The sequence below is a fragment of the Empidonax traillii genome, unplaced genomic scaffold, assembly GCF_003031625.1.
Source record: "Empidonax traillii isolate 1590-97213 ecotype Southwest subspecies unplaced genomic scaffold, ASM303162v1 scaffold85:size1451899, whole genome shotgun sequence".
NCBI classification, from domain to species: domain Eukaryota; kingdom Metazoa; phylum Chordata; class Aves; order Passeriformes; family Tyrannidae; genus Empidonax; species Empidonax traillii.
In genome coordinates this window covers 632,873-659,262 of record NW_020955278.1, presented here as the reverse complement: position 1 = coordinate 659,262, position 26,390 = coordinate 632,873, and the positions used below count along the sequence as shown (strand labels likewise).

Here is a 26,390-nt window from a genome sequence, read left to right as displayed (position 1 = left end):
GGAGAAATACAGTTGTGGGTAAGTTGCTACCCTCAAAGGCAATTGGCTTGTCATTTGTAGCCCTGGGTTGGCCTTGCTGCTGAAAAAACTGTACAAAGTGTAAGGGGACTTGCCAGCACCTACTTCCAGCAATATGGGATGCTCAGAAAGAACCGTGTCAGCAGTAAATGCAGTGAGAAAGCTGGGTGTGTACTGCAAAATTAACATCACAACCAGAAACGAGCTGCAGAAAAAGAAAGGGACTGCGGTGTCTTGGTGATGAGAAGTGTTTCTGATGCCCTAATGGGACAGTCCAGAATGTCTGGAGCATTAACAGAGACCAAAGCTGGGCACACACTGGTGTGTTTAGTGCTGGGCTGTGTGGCATTGCTTCAAAGCTAGTCTGGGCATACCAAAAAGCCTAAACAATGCACTATTGCTGATTTTCCATATTCTTTCAGTGTTTATAGCAATTCTGACAGCAGGACCGTGGTGGTATTTGATGATGTGGTCCATCATCAGATGTGCAGTAGATTATGTGTTCATAGTAATGTTCTTGTGTCCCAGATCTTTAGATCCCATCTTCTTCTCCCTTCTTGCATCACAACAGTGCAGAGGGCAGCCCTTCCCTTGGCACTGCTATCATTGTATTCCTCCCAGCTGTACAGCCTTTTCAGAACAAAGTTCTTAGCTCAGACCTTATGTTTTAAAGCTTGACATATCTCTGTATTCTCTTAGTAGTCGTGCTGTTTGTAATACCTTGGAAACAACCTACAAGTAGATGTAAGTGCAAGTACACTCCCTTGGTAGAATAGAATACCTGTTAAGAAGTGTGTTCTACCAGTATAAACTCAGATTCTGCAGTTATCTGATCCTTAGCACAGCAATCACGGATAAGTTCAAGTACTAAGGATGGAATTTAACAGAGGGTCAGTTTTTGTTACAAAAGGAGCAAGAGCTTTGCAGTCTAATAAATGAAAGAAAGGTGATGGCTGGAATTTGATTTAAGGAAGCAGGACTTTAAAACATAATTCCTTCTGTGTAATTTAATAGCCATTGAGGAAGTACTGGAATCTACAGTATGTGGTCTGTTAATCTAATTAATCTACCCTAAAGGTTAAGTCACACAACCGACAAGTATAAGTGGATTTTGATCAAGTTTTACTGGCCTTATAAAATATCAAATATATGAGGATGTCCAGATTTACTTGTGTTTGCATTGGAAGTAGCTCAACTTTGTAAGGTCGTGTACTGATGTACGTGCACACACAATTTTTATTTAACTTTCTATTTCCAAACATAACATGCTGTGGATTTAAGAATTGCTCTTTTATGCTGAGTGTCATTGAAAAAGTACAGGGGAAAAAAAAAAAAAGGGGAAGGAGAAAACTGCTGTTCTTTGCCAGTAAAAGGTGGGAGTTAAAATGAGCATTGAATGCTAAAGCCTGTTATTTTTAAGGATGTAAAAGAGGACCCCAATTAGTCCTGTGTAGCGTTTGGTGTTCCACAGGTTGTTGTCCTTGGTTTGCATGTACTCTGTCATCCTGAGAAACTCTGAAATCAAAGGCCAATCTTCCCTTCTTAATTTTTCCTCAGCTGAAACAGATTTCTGTGACAATGACTCTTCATGAGAAAGATTTTACAAAATTAATCTTTCTCCCAGAGTTTCAGATGAGACCAGCTCAGTGTATCTTGCAGTAACCTAAATCCTGCTCTGACCTAAGAGAAAACTAGTCAGGGTCTTAACCATGCTAAGTCCAGCTATTCAGATGAACTTTATGCAAATTTGTAGAGGACTTTGGGTGACAGAGATTTTCCCAATTGTTTAGTTTAAATCTGTACTCTCTCTTCTATCAAAAACAAATTCTGCCTCTCTCTCCGTGGCTTTCAGTAGGTTTTCTGCCTTCCTGCAAACAGCATAAATTACAACATTAGGATATTAGCTTCTCATTTATTTGACAGTACATCTGCTGCTGTTACTGTTATCATGGTGACAACTCTCGCAGAACCTACACATGAAAGAGGAGTTCAGAAGAAGGGGCAGACTGCTACAGGCTTTTGGGGATCTCCAGAGTTTTTGTTGCCTTCCCTCAAAGGTTTTGGTTATCTACATTTGATACCAAATATTTCTGGTGATGCTGGTGCTCAGGTTTGTCACAGGGGTCAGTTGTGAGTGTGGGCACTTTCCAGGAACCTCTCATATCTGTCACCAGAGTTGTGTTCATTATGAAATGCAAATTCATTGCTTACCATAGGAGAAAATTATGTAATGAGGCTCCAGAGAACACAAATATTTAAACATGTCTTTAAATGTATTCAAATATATGTGTATGGAGAGAGGGAGGGGTTAGTGGGGGCAATATATTCAAATAAACATGTTCGATGTTCTATTGTATAATGTATCAACCCTGCAAATTCATACTAATTAGTATTTTGAGCTCTCATGGTGTTACTAAATCACTGGCAGCAGATGAATAAAATGTTTAGAAAACTTTTTTTTTATGATCTTATTGGTGCATTCACCCATATCAATGACCAAAATTTATCTTGCTTTAGCAAATCAACAGATTTCTTTCTTCTGCTAAATGTTTTTTGGCAACGCAGATGGAGAACAGAGCAGTCAGGGCCCTGCTCAAAGGCACCAGATAACTGAATGGGTTACTTCCTACATTAAAACCAGCTTGTTGACTTGGCAAAGAGCCCTGGTCAAGTAATACAACCATTCCTGCTGCCATTTGTTAATTCTGCATAATTAAACACCAATTATACATAGTATTGTTTTCTAGCAGGCTCCTCAGCTGGCTTTTCTTTATTATGGTTCTGTGCCAGTTTCCTTCCTTATTGCTAAAAAGGGGCTTTTTATTTGTTATTGTAATTAGGAGGTTTAAAAGATATCAATTTTTTCTAAAGAGAGAATAGTAAATGATTATGGAAGTTGGCATATCATTTTACAGGAAAGACATTGCATATAATAGGTATTTTGATTTTTTTTTGTGTAATCTGAGGAATCTGCACTGTACTATTAGAGGACTCCCCAGAACAAGTCTATTAGTGAATGTGTAATAATAAATGAATGTATTTACAAAGCGTTTCCAAATCTGTCTCTTTTAAGACACTGGGAAATTCAAATGTAGAACAAATAAAAATTTCATAGCACTTTTATCCTCGTTTAGCAAGGCTATTGACCACATGCTTAGGTCCTATTGAAATGAACAAAGAATGGGCTTTACTGGTGTTTTAAGGGCTAAACCTAAATATCTGTTCAGTTTTCTGCTAGAGTTGGAATATTTTATGCATCTTGTCATATTGCTCAGTATTTGGAGACTGTGTAACAAGGGAGGTTGTCCACTGTCTTGGTGCTTTTAAACTGTGTTATGGTCAGTGATGCAGCTCTATTAGTAATGATGATGGAGAAATATCAAGGAAGGTTTTGCCTGTGTTGCTGGGAACAGTGGAATGTGAGGAGTAGGAAGTTGGAAGCCAGTTTTATGTTTGTTTAGAGTTTATATCTTTCCCTCAGTACTGAAGAAGGTATTTGTTACGTAGACCCAATAGTTTATTTTTCAGCTACTTAAGTTTATAAAAATAGCCTGGAAAATGACTTTTTTCCCCCCTTCCTTTATGATTTTTTATGTAATAATACTACCAAAGGGTACCATAGAGCCAAAATAGACATGGAAACTCCTTAGAAATTCTGTTCTTATACAACCCATACATTTTATTGTAAAAAAAAAAAAAAAAAAGAGAGAGAGAGAGAAAAAAACTTTCAGGCTTGATAGTCATTAGAATTTCAAAGCTCAGGAGGGATGTTAACTGAGTCTATTACTCTTAATCCATGGACTGTCACACACACAGACTGAATCTGTATGCAGCATCCTCATGAGCTTTATTGAGAAGTGTTTCTATGAGTCAGCAGCTGGAGCTCATTCCTCAGCCAAATTTTTTTTTCTTCTTATCTCCTTGTGACTCAGCTCTTGTTATCCATCCTTCCCTTCCACTAAGCCCACATAATTATTGACACCCTAAATAAAAATGCAGGGTTTTAAGCTTGGCAGTTCTTTTTTCTTCATTTACTGGATCACAAGTCAACTAAATTATGAAGAGGAGAAGAGGAAGTTTCCTGCTAATGCTGCAAAGTCATGAGGTCAGTGGGACTTCCCACAGCACATTACAGAAAGCACAAAAGACTTTATAAAATGAGGCTTTTGGTTCAAGTTTCAGTTTTGTCAATGGAGCCATTTTAAGATGCAATTGTCAATAAAATCTCTCCTTAACTCTCTTTAGGGTAGGTCAGCTGTTTTGAATCATGTTGTTTTATGTGTGAAACATGTATTTCAGATTCCATAAACTCAGTAAAACAATACTGCTTTGTCTTAATTGCTTTAAGGAACACGTTGTTTTGGCATCTTCTTTTGACCTTCTGTTGTCATAGCCCTTATTCTTCCTGTCTTAGGCATGATAATTAAACTTTCATTTTAATTATGACTTAAACAGAAAAAAAAGTGTGATTCCAGAATTTTTTTAAAATTTGTCTCTAGACACAGCATTACTACATCAGACATGTCTTCATTTTGCAACTACATCTAGCACAGCAGAATTTAGCTAGTGAAACATTTTCACCAGGAAGCTTTCATAAAGCTTCCTTTTCATCTTTTATGCTGAAAGAAATGTTTTAGAGGACACCAGTGAGAATCTTGACGGGAAGAACTAGTGAGAACCACACTGAGAAAGAGGTAGAAATTTTGGTTTTATTTCTCAGTGGCAATCCTTTGAAACGGCTCTAACTTCTGGGATGTTATTTATTATTGATGTTACAGTAATGCCCCGAATATGGCAGGTGCTGAATTGTTTCCCTGACATGTAGTCAAACCTGTCCCAAGTTTCGAAATATCAGTTTGTAGTCCAAAGAGCTGGGATTACACCCCATTTCAACAAAAGCTGCTGAAACACATAGATAACTTCTCTAATAGTTTGTGTCATGGATTTCTATAGTTTTGTTTAAAGAACACTCCCCAGTCATGGCACTAAGATTTTGCTTGAAGCAAAGTACCCACATAAATCCTGTCTTGGATTAGAATAAGTGGGGGAATACATGCATAAAAGTGGGTCACAGCAGCATAATGGATGCAGCTTGACTTATCTCCCCTAAATGCCAGTTTTTATTTATAGTCACATGTATTTATTCATAATATATTTATATATGCACATTCTGAGTGTATTTTGATACCCCGTTGATTAACTGCAGAATGATGGGATAAGGTGCATTTATAGTGCACCTGGGACTTCTCCCCTGCAGCCCTGCTGTTGAGGCAAATCTCCTGGTGTCACCACTAATAGTCTTTCCAGGATCAAAGGTTGGAGGTCACCTGGCTAACAAACCATGAAGGTTAGAAGCAGGAGCATCAAACCATGAGAAAGGATGGATCCTCAGCTTTGCTTGGGGAGAGAGCCTTTAGCCTCGAGCCATGGAAAGTCCCACAACACCAGGCCTTAACAGTGTGCTGGGTTTATGCCTGTAAAAGCCATTTCACACTGTAGCTGGAGTTTTTCAAGCTAATTATTTTCCTCTGCTTCAGGACTCAAATGTAATGTAATTCTCCTTCTCTCGGATTTGAAAGAAAAAGAACTGGCAAAAATGTCAATATATTATAAATAACTTGGGGGGGGAAAATTGGAAGAGAATGTTACCACACAACGATGACACATGGACCCTCCATATGGCATCCGTAGGTGCCAAGATTTTTTTTGTCTGGACTTCTTTGTCTTGAGGATAACCTGGCCACGCTGCAGCTAGCCCAGCTTCATGTAGCAAAAATATTTAGACCACATGATTTACTCTTTCCACATTAGACTTTTTGATACATTTAAAATGTCACTAATTCCTTAAACTATAAAAGACCAATCTGTTGTGTCTCTTCACCTAGACATGATCCCAAAAATCAGTTTGGTGGGTGACAAGGAGTGCTTCCATATAATAGAGGATACAAAACCCACTCATTTTGCAGTTCAATTCTTAATACAAATTAGCAGAACCTGAGCCAACAGTTTTAGAAGCTGCTGATGAGGTTTCTCCAAATGAGGTTTCTCCAAATGCAATGAGACACTGGGAAGAAGGAAAGTATATCCAGCTTGTAACATTTCAGAATCTCACTAAAGTGGTACTGCAAAAGGTCGTGTTTAAATGCTGCAGGGGGCTCCTGTAGTACCTCAGAAATACCAGAAACAATTTTAACGTAAATTTATAGTAATACAAAAGCTAATCTGTTGGGATGTTGTGTTCGTATTTGATAGGCACAGTTATATTTTGTAGCTTAGGTGTCTCATACCATGAAAGCTGAGTTTGTAAGATTAAATTGTCACTTGATCACTTAAGAAACTTGAAGAAAGAGCATTTTTGAATACTTAACATATTAGTATTTCTTCTTTTTTTTGCCAAAGGAAATCCCTGTTGTTACTTCTAAGACATGAATGGTGTTATGTGAGAAATCACTATTTTACAAAATAGTGAGTAGCTATGCAGGCTCAGCAAAGTGCTGGCTTTCAGGAGTACTGGTGAATTTATGCTTGCAAAAGCTATTTCTTTTATGGGGTATAGCCAGTTGATGTTTCTGAAGATGTAACTACAATGAAAATAGAGTGCCCTCTTTGAAGTTTCTGATGAGTAAGATAAGAATTGGATTTACACAATTCTTAAACATTCAACATTTAACAAGATTAAGTGGTTAAGAAGTGTCTTGGATAAATTTATGCTTCATAACTTGGCAAGCCTTCAGATTCTTACTGAAACATTGTGGATGTTGTAACTTACGGTAATGATAAAGACATTAAGACAAATTTCAATTTGCTATGGACTTGTATATTGTATAATTCATTAGTCTTTTATTCCTAAGATTGTAAGATTGATAAAGAGAGGCTCAGGAATAGATCCACCAAGTTGTCTGGCATCTTAGTGCCTGTCTGGTTTTGAGTACTATTGGTCTGATTCTGGTAACTCAGCAAGAAAGTGACAGATTAAGATATTTGATTTCAAAAGTTAGCAGCTGAAATGGTTTCCAGGCTAGCAGTCTTTCTCTGAAAACGTCTGTCACTCCTTAAGATTTCCTCTTCTTTAAGCTGTCTTGATTCCAGGAGTCACAGCATTCTCTAAAATAACTTCTCCTTTGTTTTCTTCCCAAGCAATCAGTCACAAACTGTTTCCTGTAAATTAAAAGAACTTTTGTCAGCATGACCTTATTTGCTGCAGCACATACAGAACTTTGCCTCAGCAATCAATTTTCTTCCATGGGAATACTTACGACTGGCACTAGGGTTTATATTTTCCTTTGTTGGGAGAAGGACTTGGAAGAAGAGAGAAAAATAGAAGACAGCATTTTTTATTTGATTTCATATTAGCCATGTAAACATAAACCTAGATTTTTAAAGATTGACTATAAGGTTTAAAGGTATTTTTCAAAAGTAGACATTAAATGTGAATCTTACTCAGAATGTTACAGACTAAACACATTCAGAGGAAGTGAAAAATTTATTACATGCTTACTGATCCTTTCCTAAAAATTGGAAATGCTTCTTTGTGTGTTAATCAGCTAATTATTTATTGATCTGGAAATGTTCATGAAGGCAGGAGATGTCCCCATTTGGGTTTTATAATATCTTTGGCTTGCTTGGTGCCTTTGGCTAGCTAGGCTAAAACTTTGGAAGTAGTCAACCTTGTACTATCAGGCAGCAGACTGGAAGCACCAAAACACAGAGATCATCAGGGTATTGGGACATTTACTGGTTACTTTTCTCCCTGTATAAGCTCCAGTATTACAGGCTTTTAAACCCAGAGCTGGAAGGCTTGGCTGTGGAAATCTGAAGAGAGCAACTTTCTTGAGACAGCTTGACTCTAAACACTGTGGCATCTCTGATCTCCAGCTTTAAAATGGAGGTGATAGCAATACGTCCTCCAGCTTGCGAACTTTTGGGGAGAAGGTATTAATTCCCATTTGGAAAACATTCAGCCGTGGTGTCTGCAGATTTGTTGATTTTGAAGAAGTCTTATTCCTAATCAGCATTCAGTGTCTACATACATCAAACATTTTGTACTTCAGTTGCTTGTTGACTGCATATCATCTGTCCTCTGCAGTGGGAGAACACTCTGATAGGGTATTGAAATTAATGACTTAATGTGTACCTTGGGAAGTTGTAGTAAGATTCATTTGTGCAGCTTCACTTCCACAATTTCTGAGGTTTCAAGTTTGTGGCTTTGTGACCACACAGGAGTTTTTTTTTCACTTGCAAGAGTTTTTGGCTGGGAGTGGTGGGGCGTGTCGTATCATAACTGTGCATTATTTGTTGCTGTTGACTACACTAACTGGTCACAAGGTTTGCTGAAGGAGCCTGTATCTGGCTGCACCCATTTCACTGAGGCTCAGGCAACAGTCTGTGCTGTTTTCAATGCTTGTTCATTATCACTTTATTCCTGTTGTCCCTGGATGCCTGCAAAGACAGAGAGGAATCAGACTTACAAGGGGCGGCTCTCACCCCCTTGAAGTAATTCCTGAGAATATCAGAGGGCTGAAAGAGAAAAAAACTCTGTGTTCTCCCCCCTTCAGACTTTTTGCTTTTCTCCCTTTCCACGCTTTAATTCCACCTCCTCCCCTGCCAGCAGCAGCTGTAGCTCAGCTCCGCTGGGCCCCTGGAAGGCTCCCCTGGCTGAGCTCGGCGGGGCTCCAGCCCCAGCTGGGGCCGCTCCATCGGGGAATCTTCTCCGTCCCGGAGCCTCTCCCTGTGCCTCAGCGCTGCATGAGACACCAGCCGCGAGATCCGGCTCTGTTTTCCTCGGATATCTGTTTTCAGGTTCCCTAAACTTTATTTTCTGCTAACAGAACCTAAATACCGGAGCATTTTAAAAAACAAACAAACAAACAAACAAAAACAAAAAAAAACGTTAGGGGTCTTTAGGCTTGATTAGGAAAAGATTTTGCTGTTGAGAAAGAGGGGTTTGAAATGAAGAAAATATATGAGAAAGATCCTTGCAAAGGTTGAACTTCCTAAATACGCGTCAAATAAAAGAGTAACTGATTGAATCGGTCTCCGAATGAAGGACAGGTGATTATTTGAGCTGTTTAGTTGAAAAATGAAAACCAGTTGCACGAGAAAGAATAGTTTTTGTAAGGGGAAGGTCAAGGAAAAATACCAGCACTGCTTTCAGAAGTTTTAAAAGACATATTATGTTGATAGGGTGATATTTGATAGGTTGTGCTGTATTTTGGTCAAATACTTGTTTATCTACTCTATACCTTTCTTCACAGACTGGAGCCAATTGCACAAAGTACAGCACGTCCTTTCTCCCCTCGGAAGAAAGATAATTTCCATTTCTTTCATTGATCATCTTTCTTCAAACAGACAAACACTGGGGTGAGAGTCATGTTCTCTGCTCTTTACATTTCACTGGGAGCAATGAACAAAACTCTGTAAGTTGCCTGTGAAATCAGATGTGAGCAGAAATGGAATGTTTTTCCCTCGCCTCATCTTCAGATAGTGGTAGGCTGAAAAAAGGGTATTCTCAGATACCTATTTCACATCATTCTCTGACTGAGCAGAGTTTCACAAGCAGACCAGTACCCCTGAGTTTTCTGTAAAAGTGACACTTAATATGTAAAAGATCCTCAGCTGATACAATTCTGTTCAAACCCCTTTTAGTTCCCATCAATAGACTACTTCCAGGGATCATCTAGTGTGTATTATGTGATATTTCCTGGTGTGATTATATGAATGTGTCCTATAATTTAAGAACAGCAAATCCATTGTATAATAATCATTCTTAACTGCAATTTCAAACATTTATCATTGAAACGTTTTTTTCTCTAAAATTAATATAGTTCCTTTCACCTTGGTTGGATGATGTATGTAAGAATGAACACAAAAGAGAATCAATATAGTCATTAAATGACTTGCCCACAGGATATGATAAATGAGGGGCCAGCTTAAATTCGACTAAATTTTCTTTGATACTGTATCATCAGAAAAATCTTCATGTGCCTGTAGCACTTCTTATCAAGTGGATTTTTTTCTACTTATGAATAGCTTGTGTTTTCAATTGTAAGAATCCAAATAGTGGAATTTGAGTCAGTCATTCATATTTACAAAATATGTTGTTTGGATTCATGTTGCAAATTCAGATTATGAAATATATGTTGATAAATTCAGCAGAGTGGGGTGAGGAAGGGCTTGGAAGTGTTTCACTCTAGGCTGAGCTTCCACAGAACAGGGTTTCTGCTGTCACAGAGTCAGCATCTTTTGGATATCCTGCTCTGGTGTTTCCTATCCCCTTGCTAATCTTAAATAAAGATGGAAGGAGTCTCAAAGCTATGTCTGAACTAATGGGTGTGAGATGCAGTTACATTTTGTCTGAATATTAGGACAAGAGTTTGCTACACACCAACTTCTGTCTTTTGCTTGTCTTGAGAAAGATACCTCTGGTGGGAGGCCTCAAGGAGAGCAGGGAAGGTTTTGTCTAGGACTTTGACTGGGATGACTGAGGGGGCAGGACCCTGAGACACACTCAGCCTGAATCCAGTCAAACATAATTATGTTCACGTTTCAAGCTGATGAGAAAAGCCTTAATAGTAGCTTACCTGGGGAGCCTTCTTAGGCATGAGTGCCAATCAGTGTAAAACTAGTTAACATTCAGTCAATGCTTATGTAAAACTTTATTTATTTATTTCAGGTTTTTTCCCCAGTTTTCTTTCATCACTGAACATAAAACTTTATTTCTGTTGTATCTGTCAGTGGATACTTTTCTGAGACTTAATACATTTTCAAAATCATAGCCATTTGCTGTAACCTCTTAGAAATATAAAAACTATAAGGAAAACATCTTAGAGGGCTTTTAATTACATTCGTTCCGGTGACAAATGTTTCTGTTTTCATTGCTCAGTGTTTTGTAGCTAAGAAAAAGTTCTAAAATATTTAACAGCTCTAGGAGGTTTTCCTGAGGTACATTTGAAATAGTCTTCACCTCAGATGTAATCTCTTTTTCAATTACTTGCTTGATGCTTCAGTTGTATTCAGTTTTGAGCACTTATGTACACTTACAGCTTATTTATCTCCACTGTTGTACTTTCAAGATTATATCACAATTCCTTCATCACTCTACACCTGTAGAACAACAGCAAGGCAAGATTTGGTAGAGTTAGATAAACTGTAAAGCTTGGGCAACGGGCATGATGTGGTAGACTTGGTAGTTTCTTTTAAGTTCTCTAATTCTCTTCTGAGGTTTTCTTTTTCTATTTAAAATATAAAATTGTTGTAATAAAACAATACCATTCTGTGTTGCTTTACTTTCTAACTCGTGTTCAATGTCAGATCAGCCTCTAGCTCGATGTGTTATTTGATCCAATGTGTTACTCTCTTTTTTTCATATCTAGCACCTTCTGAAATTACAGTGTTTTTCCAGGAATTTTCTGTAGTCTGGCCTCCTAAAATGAAATATGATTAATTTCCTTCAATATGCTAAATATGCTTTTCTTTCTTTAGGTGGTTTTTGTATTATTTTGTGGGTTTGTATTGTTCTCTTGTCTCCTTTTCCCGTAACCTTTCATACCCGTATTCCCACCAAATCAAATAAAATAGACTTGGAGCCTGTAAAGCTATTAAATAGAGCAGGTCCAGAGAAGAGCAACCAGGCTGGTGAAGGGACTTGAGCACAAGTCCTATGAGGAGAGGCTGAGGGAGCTGGGGTTGTTTAGTCTGGAGAAGAGGAGGCTCAGAGGTGACCTCATCACTCTCTATAAGTACTGGAAAGGAGGTTGTAGCCAGGTGGGGGTCGGTCTCTTCTCCCAGGCAATTAGCAGTTGGACAAGAGGACACAGGCTTAAGCTCTGCCAGGGGAGGTTTAGGTTGGATATTAGAAAGAAGTTCGTTACAGAGAGAGTGATCAGGCATTGGAATGGCCTGGCCAGGGAAGTGGTGGATTCACCATCCCTGGAGGTTTTTAAGATGAGGTTGGATGTGGCACTGAGTGCCATGATCTGGTAATCACAGTGGGGTTGGATCAAGGGTTGGACTTGATGATCTCGGAGGTCTCTTCCAACCCAGTTAATTCTATGACTCTATGATTCTATTTAGGTTTAAAAGTTGTCCTTTGTAGTGAACTGAAGTTTTCAGCTGGAGACCTAACTTGATTATAAGCTTCCCTATTATGACTAGATAATAAAAATGTTGCTGAGGGACACTTGCTTAGTCTATGGACAGGTCTGCTTGTGTGCTCTAACAGCCTGGCTCTCACGGGTACCCAGCAAGGGTTGGGAGCTGTTGGCCCCAGTGCTGTGTGGTGCCCCACAGCTGGGGCACCCCAGGGCTGAGGCCTCAGCCTGGAACAACCAGAGAGGAACCCTGAGGGCACCAGGGCATGGAGGAGTTGGGAAGGGGCTGCTGATGGCCACTCCAGGGCTCAGGCTGTGCGCCCTTATTGACAGCCAGTGCCCACAGGCAATGCTCAGATGGAAGCCAGGGCATCACCTTCCCTGCTGGAATGCCAGTGCTGGGTAGCAGTCACCCTAGCCACCTAGGGGTAAAGCATCTCATTCTGATTTTATCCAGTTTGACATGTTTAAGTTTGCTGAGGATCTCTGCTAGAGGTGCTTGAGGGCCCCAACAATATGGAACCAATCACGCCAGAAACATATGATATGTATATAATGTTGCTTCAGAAGTATTTTTTATTTCCTGCCCAAAGCAGCTGCACCAACATGTTAAATGAAGTTAGGACAAACAAACAATCAGGGCTTGCTAAAGAATTTTTTCATTTTTTTTCAGGCTGTCACTCTTGCAGTGTTGTACTTAAGGTCAGAGATATTAAAGCTGTGACCTAGTCACACTTGGGAAACTTTCTACACGTAAATCTGACACAATGAATTCTTAGTCATCTGTGCTTCCATTTTCAGTTCATTACTGTCGTGATAAATGGGTGCCTTATTATGAGCAGCCTGATTTCCTGGTCTCTAGCACTAGGGGTTTTCTGGTTTTGCTTTTTAGGGGTGGGCATAGGTGTTTCCTTCTGTTTGCCATTTGGTTGTTCTGCATTTACCAGTGCACACACTGAAGCTTCTGTTAAGGTTATGTCTTACTGGGCAGTTTAACTCAAAGGTCTGGTTGGTTTTTGAACACAGATATGTGATTTGGTCCATCTTTACCACTGTGATATCATGTTATCCATCAAAATTTTGATGTGGCTGCTTTTGTTCTTTGCACTGGCACTGTTCTCATTTGTGTAGTTTAAAACATATAATTTTTCAGTGTTCGTACCTTATTGCTCTGGGCTTTGTGCCTCCAGTTACAGCTCTAATTATTTCAGGGGCTCCTGTGGATCTATTGAAGCTCCTATTTTGTTTCAAAATTACTGCCTCTAGCTAGTAATTCCTATGCTCAATGTACACAATATTACAAATTGACAATATTTAGAGAAATCTGTAGATCCTTGTAAACCCAAGTACCCCTTGCTGTGTCGTATGATTTCTTATCTGGTATTAATTTTGCAGAGCTGAATTTTGACAAGATAGAAGAATTATTGATTGTTCCCCTCCTCGGTTATTTAATTTCATCATTGTTCTATTTTGTCTGCAGTTTAAGTTCATAAACTTGGAGTAATTTTTGACCTTGTGCTTTCTTTTGAGGCTAACATTAATCATATTGAGAAATGAGATTCCCAGCTGGAAGATGCTGAAGAACCATTAGGAACTATTAAATTAACTTACCACTATTTTATGAATCTTTCTCGGTTTAGACTGAGAATTATTAAGTTGATTGGGACATATGTGTATGTTTCATTATGAGCTAGATAGTAATTGCTAATTCTTTATTTGTGGCTCTTTCTCCCATTTCCCTGAAGTATTCACAGCTGTGCTAACAGAACCCTGCATACAGTCAATGGGAGCATTTTGCTGCTTTAACAAGAAAGGGCTTCAGCCTAATATCAAATTTTCCAGGCAAATGCTTCCATGCTCCATCATTTGTTTTCTTAAGGATATGTTTTTGAGCAATGAGTAGTCAGCTCAGGTAAACAAAGCAAGGAGGAACACCTGTTGTACAGCTTCTCTTCTCTCTGAGGCACAGACTCAAAAACCTCCTTTGTGGAATACATTCCATTACCCCACACAGAAGCAGTAGCTCTGCAGAAGAGCTTCACAGCAAAAAAAAAAAGACAAAAATTTTCCAGAAGTCCTTATCTCTACTTAGTATGAATAAAAGAAGATGTTCTTTGGATTTAAAAAAAAAAAAAATGTTGTGTTGCAAGTGAGAATCATTTAATACATTTGAAAGGTGAATAGGAAAGGGAATTCTGGACAGACTGGAGTTACTACCACTTTGCATGGATATGTATTTGTGATTTGATGATGCTTGTAGCTTACTGTAAATTTATTCTTGTAGAGAAGTACTGATCCACATGGGATGTTTTTCTACTCCATGCCTTTTTGCAAGTCAGTGTGAATATTTGTTTACCTTGCAAGTCACCTTTCCACTTCACTTCAAAACCATCCCTGTGCATTCCCTACCAAATAACTTTCCTGGTAGGCCACAAAGTCTTTAATTGTAAACTGCAACGGGGTTAAACCTTCATTTTTTTAACCCTTGAATCACCCCATAGGCTATAGCAGGTTTTTGCTTTGTACTGAGGGCAGGTTAAACACAATGTGAGTGGTTTTAGATATGAAAGGATGGCAACCTTTAGAGCCTGTCCTGGCTGCTGGTTTCTCTCTCACAGCCAAAGGGCTGGGATTGTTGGAGGCAAAAAGGAAGGGAAGGCAGAGAAGAGCAACAACCAGACACATTTCCTTGAGAAATCCATGTGCTAAGGGTATCAGTAATCACAGTGTGACTGAAATCACTGCTGGAAGGTAGAAAACGTGTTGCCAACAGCAAAATGGTTCAAAATGTTGCACTTCCAAAAGGAGGGGGAGGCAAACCAAAGCAGAACAGCTGGAAACGTAGCTAGGAGTGTCTTCTGAAACAAAAGGACCCGTGATTCTTGTGGTATCAGAGAGAGACTTCCTTGCTTAAATATCTGTTTTTATAAGCTGACTTAATGTGCCAGTGCAGCCCCTTGCTGGACAGTGTATTAGTGCAACTGTGTCTATTATTTCTATAAACAAGCATTGACGTATGTTGATTTAATATTATTCTTCGTGCTGAGCTCTGCAGATAGACTAGTAAAATGTAAATGACACAGCTGTGTTGCAGATACATCTTTGACAACTCAGAAGATGACTTTGCATATTCAGAAAAGTGAGGGAATGAGGAAGGACTTTCTCAGCACTTGAATTGTGTGCATCTCCTTCAATATTCATTTTTAAGGTAGTTTTAATTTTAAATCACGTCACCATAAGGCTGCTGGTGTGTTGAATTAGTTCCTGCATTTTCTTTGTTAGTCATTAATGAGGGAAATTCATCACTTTGCTAAAATTCACCACTCAGCTGACTAAAATAAGGAGTAATTAGCATGGTAGATTTCTTGCTGTGTTCTATCTCTACAATAAAGAAAAAATGAACCCCAGTTTTTTGCTACTATTTTGGGGGCAGCTACTTGTAAAGCAGCTGCATAATTCAGCCTTGAAACCTACTTGTAGGGCTGAAATCATAGAAGCAACAGCTCCAGGGGTTAATGCCTGGAGGACTGGGTGTAGTCTCAGAGAGTTTATTAAAATAGTTAGGGGATTATTGCAAGAAGTCCAGTGGAATTGGAGGATTGCATGGGAAGCTTGCATAACCAGTTCTTCAACTGTACATGGTATTAGTTGCTATTATTTAAAATGTCTTGATAGTAGTTCCCACCATAATCAGAACTTTCTTGAGAAACATGTAAGTTTACTTGAAAGAAAACAAAACAAGAGATCTTCCAAGAGGGAGGAAATTCCCTGAAGTAAGGTGAAGTTCAGAGCTTGCAGTAAAAGGAAAATACAAAATACTGATAAGAAATCTATGTCAGGTAGGTCTTAGGCATATGCCATATTGAACATAGTCATGATGAGCAGTGAGCACTTCAGAACAAGTCATTTATTTTTGTGTTTTCTGGAGAAAAGTTGCTTGTTACCTCGGAGAAGAAAATTCTGTTATACATCTGGTTTTCCCTTCCTCAGAAAATGGCTTCTTGTCCTTAATTAATCATAGTGCCTTGCTGGTGATGGGTCTCTTATCTACCCCTGCAACCAAAGCAGCTGGGGCCACCACCTGTTAACTCACTTCCAGCACCATTTAATTAGCCTGAATGGCTGTTACCTTCGGGTTTATCTGGCAGGGAAAGGAGTGGGAGCAGATGCAAAACAGGAGAAATCTGCGAGGGACAGCGCAAGGAAGAGCTGGGTGAAGTCAGGGCGTGAGGGCAGGTGGAGAGAAGGACAGTGGGCAGGTTCAGGATCATCAAAGCCTTATAGTGTAAGTTTATGTGCCCTCTGCTAAACACCAGGTTTTGAGAACTGAAGTGTTCAGTCAGTAATGTTGCTGTGTGATGAGATTCATGTGGCTTCCTGCGTGACCCGTCCCACATAAGACTTGGGTTTAGAATTTGGAAGCGAATGTTGCAGATCAAAAAAACAAAAAGGGAATGAAAAAACCAACAAACCCAACAATCACAGTTATGTTGGGTCTGTGTTGAAGTTGCTAACGCCTTTGTTTGATACCTCCTTGATAAATAAAGAAATTAATAGGAAAGATGTAACAAGGTTGTTTACTGCTTTCGCATAACTTGAAGTCCTCACTCTTTTTTTTTTTTTTTTTTGAGTTTAAGACTGTTATTGAATGAATTGTGAAAATAAAGGAAAGGAAGGGTGTTGGAATAGCACCCACTACCGAGGTTTTGTCAGGATTTCAGTTATGTGCACTGTTCTTTGATGACAGCAAAACAAACAAACAAAAAATCCTTAAATCATTAAATAAAAGCTTTATTCTTCCTTGTTTTAGAAAAATCCATTTCTAAGGGGGGTTTTGACACCATGAAGTGTTCTTTTCTAGTCAGAAAAATGTCTTTGGTGCATAATAAATAGCATTTCTGTACCTGTGCATGTGTACCTCTTATTTTTAGAATACTGATTGAATTACTAGAACATACTTGTACAAGCTATTAATAAAAACGCGTTCTTTTGGGTTTATTTGTAATTTGCTTGTCCCAGATCCTCAGATTAAGGACATAATGTGAGAGCAAATTCTTGCCTTTTCCTCTTAGCTTAAATCTTTGTTAACTTTTAAAATGAGGCAGCTGAGCAGTGCAAATTTTTAATGAAGGACTTCTTATTACTTGTGGAGACTCTTAGCTGATGAAAATGGTCATAACTCCCTGAAGTTATCCAATTTAAACAAGTGAACAGACTGAATGTGTAAGTCTCTATAAAGGTGCTCTATTAAGCCTTTTGAAAAATAATGGACTATTTCCTTTGATATAAAATGAAACATTGGTAAAGATATTCATCAAATTAACCAGTTATATTGTTTATAGGTTTCTGATATAGAGCTGTGAGGGTTTACTAAGCTGTGATAGTTAAAGGGCAGCCTAATTATTCCCAATTCTCCGCATAGGTTTTTCCTTTTTGTTCCACATCTGAAGAATAGGTCTACATTCTTGAAAGCTTGTCTGTATTTTTCTAAATAAGCATGTAATTTTAGATAGTACTTCTCTGTACAAAAATTATCTCTCACAGATATATAAATTTGACTTCTAACAGCAGTTCTCCTTTAGGTACTCTCCTTACTTCTTACTTATAGTCTGATGGCATAAAATGTTTTGTCATTATGAATAACCAACTGAAGAAAAATAATTAAATCAAATATTCCTTAAGATATAGTGTAATGTATTTCTACTGTAACTCCAATGAAAACCTAGAGTAAATCAAAATAATGAAAAAAGCCCTGGCTACTAATTTAGTTCCTCATCTTGGGTTTAGGTTTGGTGCAGTCCCAGTTGGGCATTTTTTCTGATGTCTCTTCCTGAATTTGTCTAGACCACTCGAAAGGAATCAATGGGAATTGATCCAATTTGTAGAACACAATTCTACTATTGATAGTAGTTTATATTCATTTGCTTCACCCTAATCTTTTATTAATGCTCATTTGCAAAATGCTGTTCATGCTGTTTCCTCCCAATTTCGTACCCCCATGCTGATGGTGATAATGAAATTTTGAGAAACATAACGAGAAATAATGAAGTTATAGATTTTGGAATTAAATAAGGTAAGAGTTACTATTTTTGCAGTCAGACATTTCCCAGTAGATGACTTGAATTTCAGATAAATAATGACCAGTGCAGAAACTCAGATACGTGAGATTCCTCCAGCAGTAAGAAGCTATGTCTGTTTAGCTCTTTTTAATTTTTCTCTATGTCCACCAGGAGGATGGGCCAGGGCATCAATACTGAATCATTTGGGGACTTTTAAGGATGCATCATCAATAAAACGTGTCATACAGACCCATCTCCTGGTTCAAAAGAAGCGATAACCGATGGCATTCCTTGCTGTTACCAGAGGGGGAAAAAATTCACTGGTGACTTTTCTGTGAATAGCAGTGCCATGGTTAAAAAAAAAGCATGCTTAATACAATTTTTGAGGTTAGGATTGCACAACATACTTGAATGTAAGTAGCTGCCAAAATAAGTGTGCCTGTCTGGTCTGAGGTGTTGTGGGAGCTAAGGGAATGAGTAACAATACTAAATATTTAGTATTTGGATTTTCTCATTATTTGGAAGAGTTAAAAGATATGTAAATTAAAGCATGAGTGATGTTTAGTGGCTCCTGGTGCAGCCCATAAAGTGGAATAACGTAGAGATTTCAGTAGAAATTTTGTAGGAAAAGGCTCTCCACATTCATGTAAATCTCCTCTGCTCTCCAACTGCCACTGGACCACCTAAATTTGTTCTGAATCTGTATGATTATGCAAAATCCTTGTTTGAAAGGTGTCATCTGTGCTTGGGCTGATTAAGCCTGAAAAAATTCCATCAAAAAGCTGGACCACTCAGTGCTGATTAACTTGATACTCTCCTACCAAGTCAAAGTAGATGTTCATTGGGTTTTTTTAATGCCTTGAGGTGGTGGCTCTGGGAGGTTTCCCCTCTTAAATGAGGCATCTCGAATGCCTCTGTGAAAGAAAAGTGTAGTAGCAATTATTAAGGGGTGGTGGTTTGCTCCTTATTTTATCAGTAGTCAAGACTTCACTTTTCAAATTCCTCTTCCAAAAAAAACTCATTTGGGAAAAGGGGAGGGCAACTCTATTTGACTTCCTCCTGAAGTTTTGCATAGTTACAGGTAATTTTTTGTTGAATTAAATATTGGGTTTTGTTTTGTAGAGGTTGGCAGTTGTTTTTCAGGCTTGTTTGGTTGATTTTGTTGTTGTTTTTCAAGCTTGTTTGGTTGCTTTTGTTGTTTGGTTGTTTTTTTTTTTTTCTATAAGAATCGACCAGTTACTGCCTAGGCATCTTTTTAAAGCTTAAGGGGGTTTTTTCAATAAAAATAGGATTTTTTTTCTTTTTTTTTTTTTTTTTTTTTTTTTTTTTTTTTTTTTTTTTTTTTTTTTTTTTTTTTTTTTTTTTTTTTTTTTGAGCAGCTAAGATATAGGAGACCTTGGTTTGAAATCTTCTTGTCACCAAGATGTCCAGCCACATTAGAGAGCTGTTTTGAGGGACATCTCTCTCTGTCGCTTCTGTGAAACCTCTTAGAGAGTGATTATGGCATTTCTTTGAGGGGTGAGGCACCAAGTTCAGCCTCTGCTTTGACTCAGACTGAGCTGTAAATTTTTCAGACATCAGGTGAATTGTTTCTAGTTTTATAGTTTGCATCACATTTTTTGGTGTGGCAATTAGTTCAAAAAGTGTAATGTTGTCAAATCCTTTGTTATGTTTAGGAAAGCCAAGTTGAAAATTACCTGATTCTACAGCACTTCAGTCAAAGAAATATGTCATGTCTTAACATTCAGGCCTTTTAACACCCATTCAACAGAGTGCTTTCACAGCAGCCTTACAGTGAAATGTGCCATTTAAGTCAAGAGTTCTTCTGTTAAGTTTTAAGAGGGACTCCCAAGCAAAGCTGGAACCTGTGACAGAATTGAAATTAAATTCATCCCAGCACAGAGGGCAACAGCCCAAAATGTAGGACTTGGGTGCAGTGGCATGGGCAGAATTCACCCACAGCAAGAACTGAACTTCAGCCATCATCGTTAGCGAGTCATTTTCAGCCAGAGACCATAATTTAACATTAGTTAATCAGGTGGAAAAGTAGCATTTCTCGAAGCAGGAGAGAGCGAATAATGTCTGCGTAGTTTTAGATTGCAAATAACATTGACACTAAGAGATATCATGTATTAAAAAGACACTAATGCCCTCATTTCCCTTCACTGAGGGATTGATGTCACTATTCTGATGCCTAAGTAACTGCAAGTGGTAGTAGGCTGGTTTTTAAAGCTGCTGCTTTCATGTCCTGTTGGCTCTATTGAATGCAGAGCGTTTCTGAATTGGAAACTGCTCCTGCCTAAACTTCTAAGTGAGCTTTGATAAAGGGAATTAGCACTGGTTGTTTTGGGAGGTGCTATGAGGAGGATGGCCCATTGCTCAGAATTCCATATCTGAGGGACTACCTTGGAGAAAAAAGTTCAATTTGTTATGCAATTATATTTTGCTCATGACACCAGATATTACAATGACACATGGAACACTTCCAGTAGCTTTCAGTGCCTCTTCTTCCTCCTTCATCATTATGAGCAGTGTCTGGGTAAATCTCCTAGAATGCAATCAATCTTTCAGAATGATGATCAGCAGGTTCATTGGTTGAAATCTCGGTCTGGGCCTTCTGTAGCTGATTATAAACATTTTCCCTAAAAAAAGTGGGCACAGCCTCTGCCTTTTAATTTAATAAAAAGTCCCATCCTTCTGTTCTTTACTGCTGTAATTTAAAACTTTGACCCAATCAACCCTTGAATGCAAATGAGAGAGCAATCTGGAGAAGCAGAGTGTTGATTCAGTCACTCTACAGTCTGAGTAGAGCATTTTCAGAGCAGATTTTAAAGATGTACGTGACATTGGCCATTAGTGAGCCAGCAAAGATGAATGAGCCAATAAATGAACATATTTCATTTCTTTCATCTGCCAAGATGAAACATCATCTTGGTGCTTGCCTGTTTTTTTTGTTGTTGTTTGGTCTTTTATTTTCTTAATTTGCACGACACTATTTTGAAAGGCATGCTATCAATTCTTCAATTGACTTTTAAAAAGAATTATGTTTTGCCAATACATCCCCTTGAGTGGATTGGTCTTGAGGGTTTTGGTTTTCTTTACATTTTTCTCTGTAATTCCTTAAAAAGATTTTGATTTGTAAGGATACTGTCTCTAAGATTGTTTGAAAAACAAATGGAGGAAATGAATGTTTGGCATCACATTTTAAAAATGAGATTGACTGAGCTAAAAAATTAGACACACAGAAAAAAATAATCTATTTAAGTTTTTTTTTTTTATTATTTTAGTTTCATACCTAGTTGCTTTCGGTGTTTTGTGAAAGTTCAGAATGATTTTTAGCAGCATGTGGGTTTTGTTGAAAAGGAACAGTTACTTTCAGTCATTATAGAATTCCAGAATATGACTGTGTGAGAGAGCAAAATATATCTTTCCTGTTCAGGGTCTTTAAAATAATTAATAAATTATCTGACACCTGTCAACAGAGAAAAAGGAAATAAGCAGCCTATTGTTGTGGTAGTGATATCATTGCAAAGAGCCATGCTTCTTGCAGTTTTTTCCTGAACTAAATATTGATGTTTCTTTTTAGGTATTATCTGTTGGACAGTGCACTGTCAAAAGTAAATAAAACAGGATTGAAGTTTAATAAAGAGTTTCGCATTAAAAGCAAAAATACGTAGTCATATTGACAACAAATTCCTTTGGGTTGTGCTGTTTTGTTTTCAGAGCAAGTGGGATTTTCATTTTATTTTTTTGCTTGGAATGATTTGTTATTATGAGTTATCCTCGTGGTGCTTTGCGGAGTTTTGATCAGCAGTTTATCTTTGGGTCCTAAAACGTGTTCATTTATGTGTTTAGCTGACCAGCTGCCTTCCCTCTTTTTTTTTAATTGTTTTTCTGTGTGACATAAAAATGGATGTTTCCTTGAACTGAGAAAATGCCTCTTGCTCCTCACGCAGCTAAACTGTTGCCTTTTCATGGAGGGGGCTCTTCCCCTTTCCCCTGCCCCATCTCCCCAAAGAGGTCGAGCATCCCCCCTTCTGCTTGCCAAGACACAGCCACCCCCCCCCTCCTCAAACCCCCCCTCCCCGCCTCCTCCCCACAAAGAGGTGAAGTCCCCTGGGTCTGTAATTGCCAGGAGATGAAGCGATGATGGGGAGTGATCACAGTCAATAGCTTTGATTAACAATAAGGTGGAAAATTAGCAATGCTAGCATTCAGCTCCCCTGCCTGCCCGGCCCCATATGCTCCCCGCAGCCTGCGCTGGCTGCTGAGCGGGGTGGCCACTGTGCGGGGTGACACTTGGAGTGGGCAGAGGGGGACGGCATTTTGGGGCAGCGTTTTGGGGACCCCGGGGCGATGCTCCCGGACGCCTTTCGCTGGGCTCCACCAGGCAGGAGGGGGAAGGACGAGGTGTGCCGTGCGCTGGCACTGTGGCTCTTGCTGTCATGTGTGGATTTGATTGTGTCTGGGCGTGTTGTGATCAAAATGGCAACTCCTGTTACTCCTGTGACCCCATCAGCAGCTCTGGTGTTGTTTCCGACAGACTCCGAAGACCTAGAGAGGGGGAACGACAGCGGGACACCACTCCCCACCTCTGATAACGGCGACAATTCGCTGGGCTACACAGGTAGAGTGCACCTTTCCAAAATATTCCTGACTGCCTACTTCTGGCACTTTCCGCTTACATCTGCCATTAACCACCTGTACACATTTCTTTAATCACCTTTGCTGGCTGGCTATCTTTCACCATCACCCTAGAAGTTAAACATTGTTAATATCGTTGGGAAATATTATTGTGGCTTTTAACTAACCAAGATGACTGTCCTCCTGTGTGTCTGTGTTAGTAGTTTTCAATTATTTAAGTGTTTAAAGTAAATTTCTCTTGTTGAAACAATGCACCCATTATTTTCCTTTGAACTGTATATATTAGTGCATGAGGCAATATATCATCCCAGAGAAATTTTTCCAAAGACCACAGGGATTTTTTCCATGTGTTTATTTGGGGATTTTTTTTTTTTTGCTTTGTTTCTGTTGTAAACAAAAGTAAAATATATTGCCGCAGGAAAGAAAATCCAAGTGAGGCTAAACCGTGATTGGAGGAGAATCTGTTCCGTTGAGTTCTGCTTTGCATAAACTAGAGAAATGTGTCTCTAGGCCAAATAAGAAAAGTCACAGATAAGCAGCACCGTAAGGAGTATTGAAGCACTGATCTGTGAGGGTCCCAGCTCTGTAACTCCTCTGCAGACTGAAATATAACCCAGCTCCAGGAGTCACGCTCCTGACCACAGCCTGGGCTCAGCTACAGAGTCCTGGGTTTTCATGAACTCCTGGAAGTCCAGTGTGAATGAGAGATTCTCTTACAGGGTACAAGAAGATGATAGGCAGGTATAAGAGAGAGGGAGCAATTTCTTGTCTATTCATAAAACTTCAGCTCTCTTATATGCCACTTAGAATGATTGCAGCTTTCATCACCTGCCTCTCACAATCATCTCTGCATGTGGTTTGAAACCTTGACATGGAATGCTATTCCAGTGTAAAATACTTCCTTTTTTTTTTTTTTTTATTTTAAAAAGGTAAGAAAGCAAAGCAGTACAAATTCCCCCTTGGTCAAGATGCTTTCTTAGGAAAATGTAGCACGAACTCTGCTGCATGTGGATTATTTAGACTTTTCTACCTTCTGAATATTCGTATTAATTTTTTTTCTAAATTCGCTCCCCTACTCTCCAAGTTTGGCAGGTGTACGTCCACTGATGCATAGGGGATCATCATATTGACAGAATGTAGCTTAAAGAATGCTTTTTTGATTCATTGTAAGTTAGAATTTTGCTTTCAGAAAACATGGCTGGGAATCACTGTCCCTGGGTCTTGTGTTTTAACAGCCATTCATTTAGTTGGGAATCGTGACCCCTGGGTCTTGTGTTTTAACAGCCACTAGTTTACCTGGGACCACAAATCATTCCTGTGTTAATAAAGTGGCTTAGTTTTACCTGGAGATGAACAATCCGTTCCCCTCCAGCCCCCTCGCCCATCCCAAGCTTGCGGCTGGTCCTCAGCTGGCAGATTCCTGCACCCAACAGCCCACAAGGTAGGAAGGAGCGGGGGCCCTCCATTTGCCTTCCAAAAGCCCCCTTAGCCACAAGAGCAATGTGGGTAAGAATTCAGAGGGAGACCTCCTAATTTTTTCCTGTGTTTTGGGCTGGAAGGACATGGCACAGGACCTGCCACGGCAGGTGCGCTGCGTGGGCAATGGCAGGCAGAGGGTGCAGGCAGTGCTGCTCCACGACAGGGATTTTGTCATCCCCCCCCTCCTTGCAGGGCCATATTTAAGGCTAATAAGGCAGTGTTTAAGACAGTAGCTCCCCTGTGAGCACGGGGACATGGGAGGATAACCCCAGCAGAGCGCAGACCCTTCTGCGTGTGTCCACCCATGAGGATCCTTCACCCTTTTCGAGGTGCACATGAGCATCTGGGTGCTGCATCCCAAGAAAGGCCTCTGTGGGGTGTTGCAGCTGTTTAACCTGCCTCTCAGAGACTAATGGGGTCATTTGAGAGGACTGACAAAATCAAACCAGGTCTAGTAGTTCCCCAGAGGCTCCGGTTCTTCACTCTAGGCCGTATTTTAATAGGCGTTTGCCAAGCAAGCACAAAAGTCAGGATCAAGTTAGACAGAAACACAAGCTGAATAAAAATAAAAACCTAGAGGGTGGCTGGTTTTGTTTAATTGGAGATTTTGTGCCTCTATTTGAATGAGCACTGAATGAAGGAAAGGCCAAGTTCTTCATGTATAAAGATTTAATGATCCAGTATTTTTTCTCCACTATGTAATAGTAATCAGTAGTACTATGTGTGTATACCTTAGTTTTTATGGAAAAGCTCTGAGGCATTTATTAAAATTAGTCCAACAGGTTTCTGTAATAATCAGTAAGGTTGTTTAAAAATAACATTAATTGTAATACAATCTTTTGGGTAAAGTTACATTTTCTTTCAAATTATGGGCCCTAATATGGAATTCCTGGATTTTGCAGAAGTATTCTTATATCACTTTTTTCTTCTCTCCTACCTATAGAATTCCTTTCTCCAAGTGGAAAACCATTCCAGGAGCTTGTTTGTACGGAAAATTCTTTTGACTCATTCCTAAAATCACTCAGATTAAGTCCAGGATGTCTATTCCCACAGGCAAAATAAACAGCGATTTATTTTTTAATTGTGTATTTATCTTCAGGTGGTGTCTGGACGGACAAAACCCAAACAAGCTTGTAACTGTGATCATACATTGTTACTCATGCTGAGAGCAGTGATATAGGGCACATCTTCCTTCCAGTTCCATAGAACTTAATCTGTGAGGGATATAAGCAAAGCATTTGCTTGCATGGGAAGTCTCAAGATTAAAGATTATAATATTTTGCTACATCTCTTTCTTTCTATCCATGGTTTTCATGGTGAATATATGCAGCAGTTTCATACTGTTCTTAAGTGGACGCATGTGACTCGTAGAGAGTGTTTCAGGGTGTTCTCCTAAAGCCCCCTCTATCAGTATTATTTATTCTCCTAAATCGGGAGAGTTTTGACTATCCCATTAGGTTTTATTGTCTCTGTTGTGGACATGAGCCCTTAACTTGAGAAGTAATATTGTACCAAATAGTAACCACATCGATTTCAGGGGGACAAGGAGGAGAAGCTAACCAAAACTGTTTCAAGTTTGAAGTTGTTGATAAATTTCAAGACTTCTGTTACAGGAAAATGATGAATTCTATTTGACTTTTCATGATTCTTATTATGTTGTAGGACTGAACTCTAGATTATTTTTTTTTTTAATCCCCCTAATCACTGTAGTTAGTAAACTGGCATCTCATAGATGTTGCATTTTTTTTTAAATCATCAGGGTCTTATTATCAAAATAGTTATTACTACTTATTAACAGTAGACCCAACTGGAGAGGCTTTATATGCACCTATATTAAAGATGATCACTTTCAAAGAGTATTTGTAATGCACATAAATAAGGACTGAATAAATAACTAATCAAGAAAGGAAGTTCAGCCACTGAGGATTGTTCCATATGCATGACACTGATATTAGACTGGAGTTTATAGGACAGGTTGCTCCTGCATACTTAAATACACAAGAAATTCTAAGAACAAAAAAACATATAAGAGCTGATGTGACCACATAGGCACCGTTTTAAACATGCTTAATCCAGCTATATCTGTAGCTGGCTTGATTCA

At 39.0% G+C, this 26,390-nt stretch overlaps 1 protein-coding gene across 5 annotated transcripts in view; it reads left to right on the top strand.

Annotated features, from left to right (window-relative positions):
• ROBO1 (roundabout guidance receptor 1) overlaps positions 1-26,390 on the top strand; it is a 697,339-nt gene that overhangs the window by 315,270 nt on the left and 355,679 nt on the right. For 4 of the 5 annotated variants that reach the window (XM_027881207.1, XM_027881208.1, XM_027881210.1 and 1 more), the window contains exon 3: positions 22,710-22,793. The exons of the other annotated variant lie outside the window; for it this stretch is intronic. In XM_027881207.1, the coding sequence (XP_027737008.1) occupies positions 22,710-22,793 (84 nt within the window). The remainder of the gene's footprint in view (positions 1-22,709; positions 22,794-26,390) is intronic. 5 annotated transcript variants of the gene reach the window in all.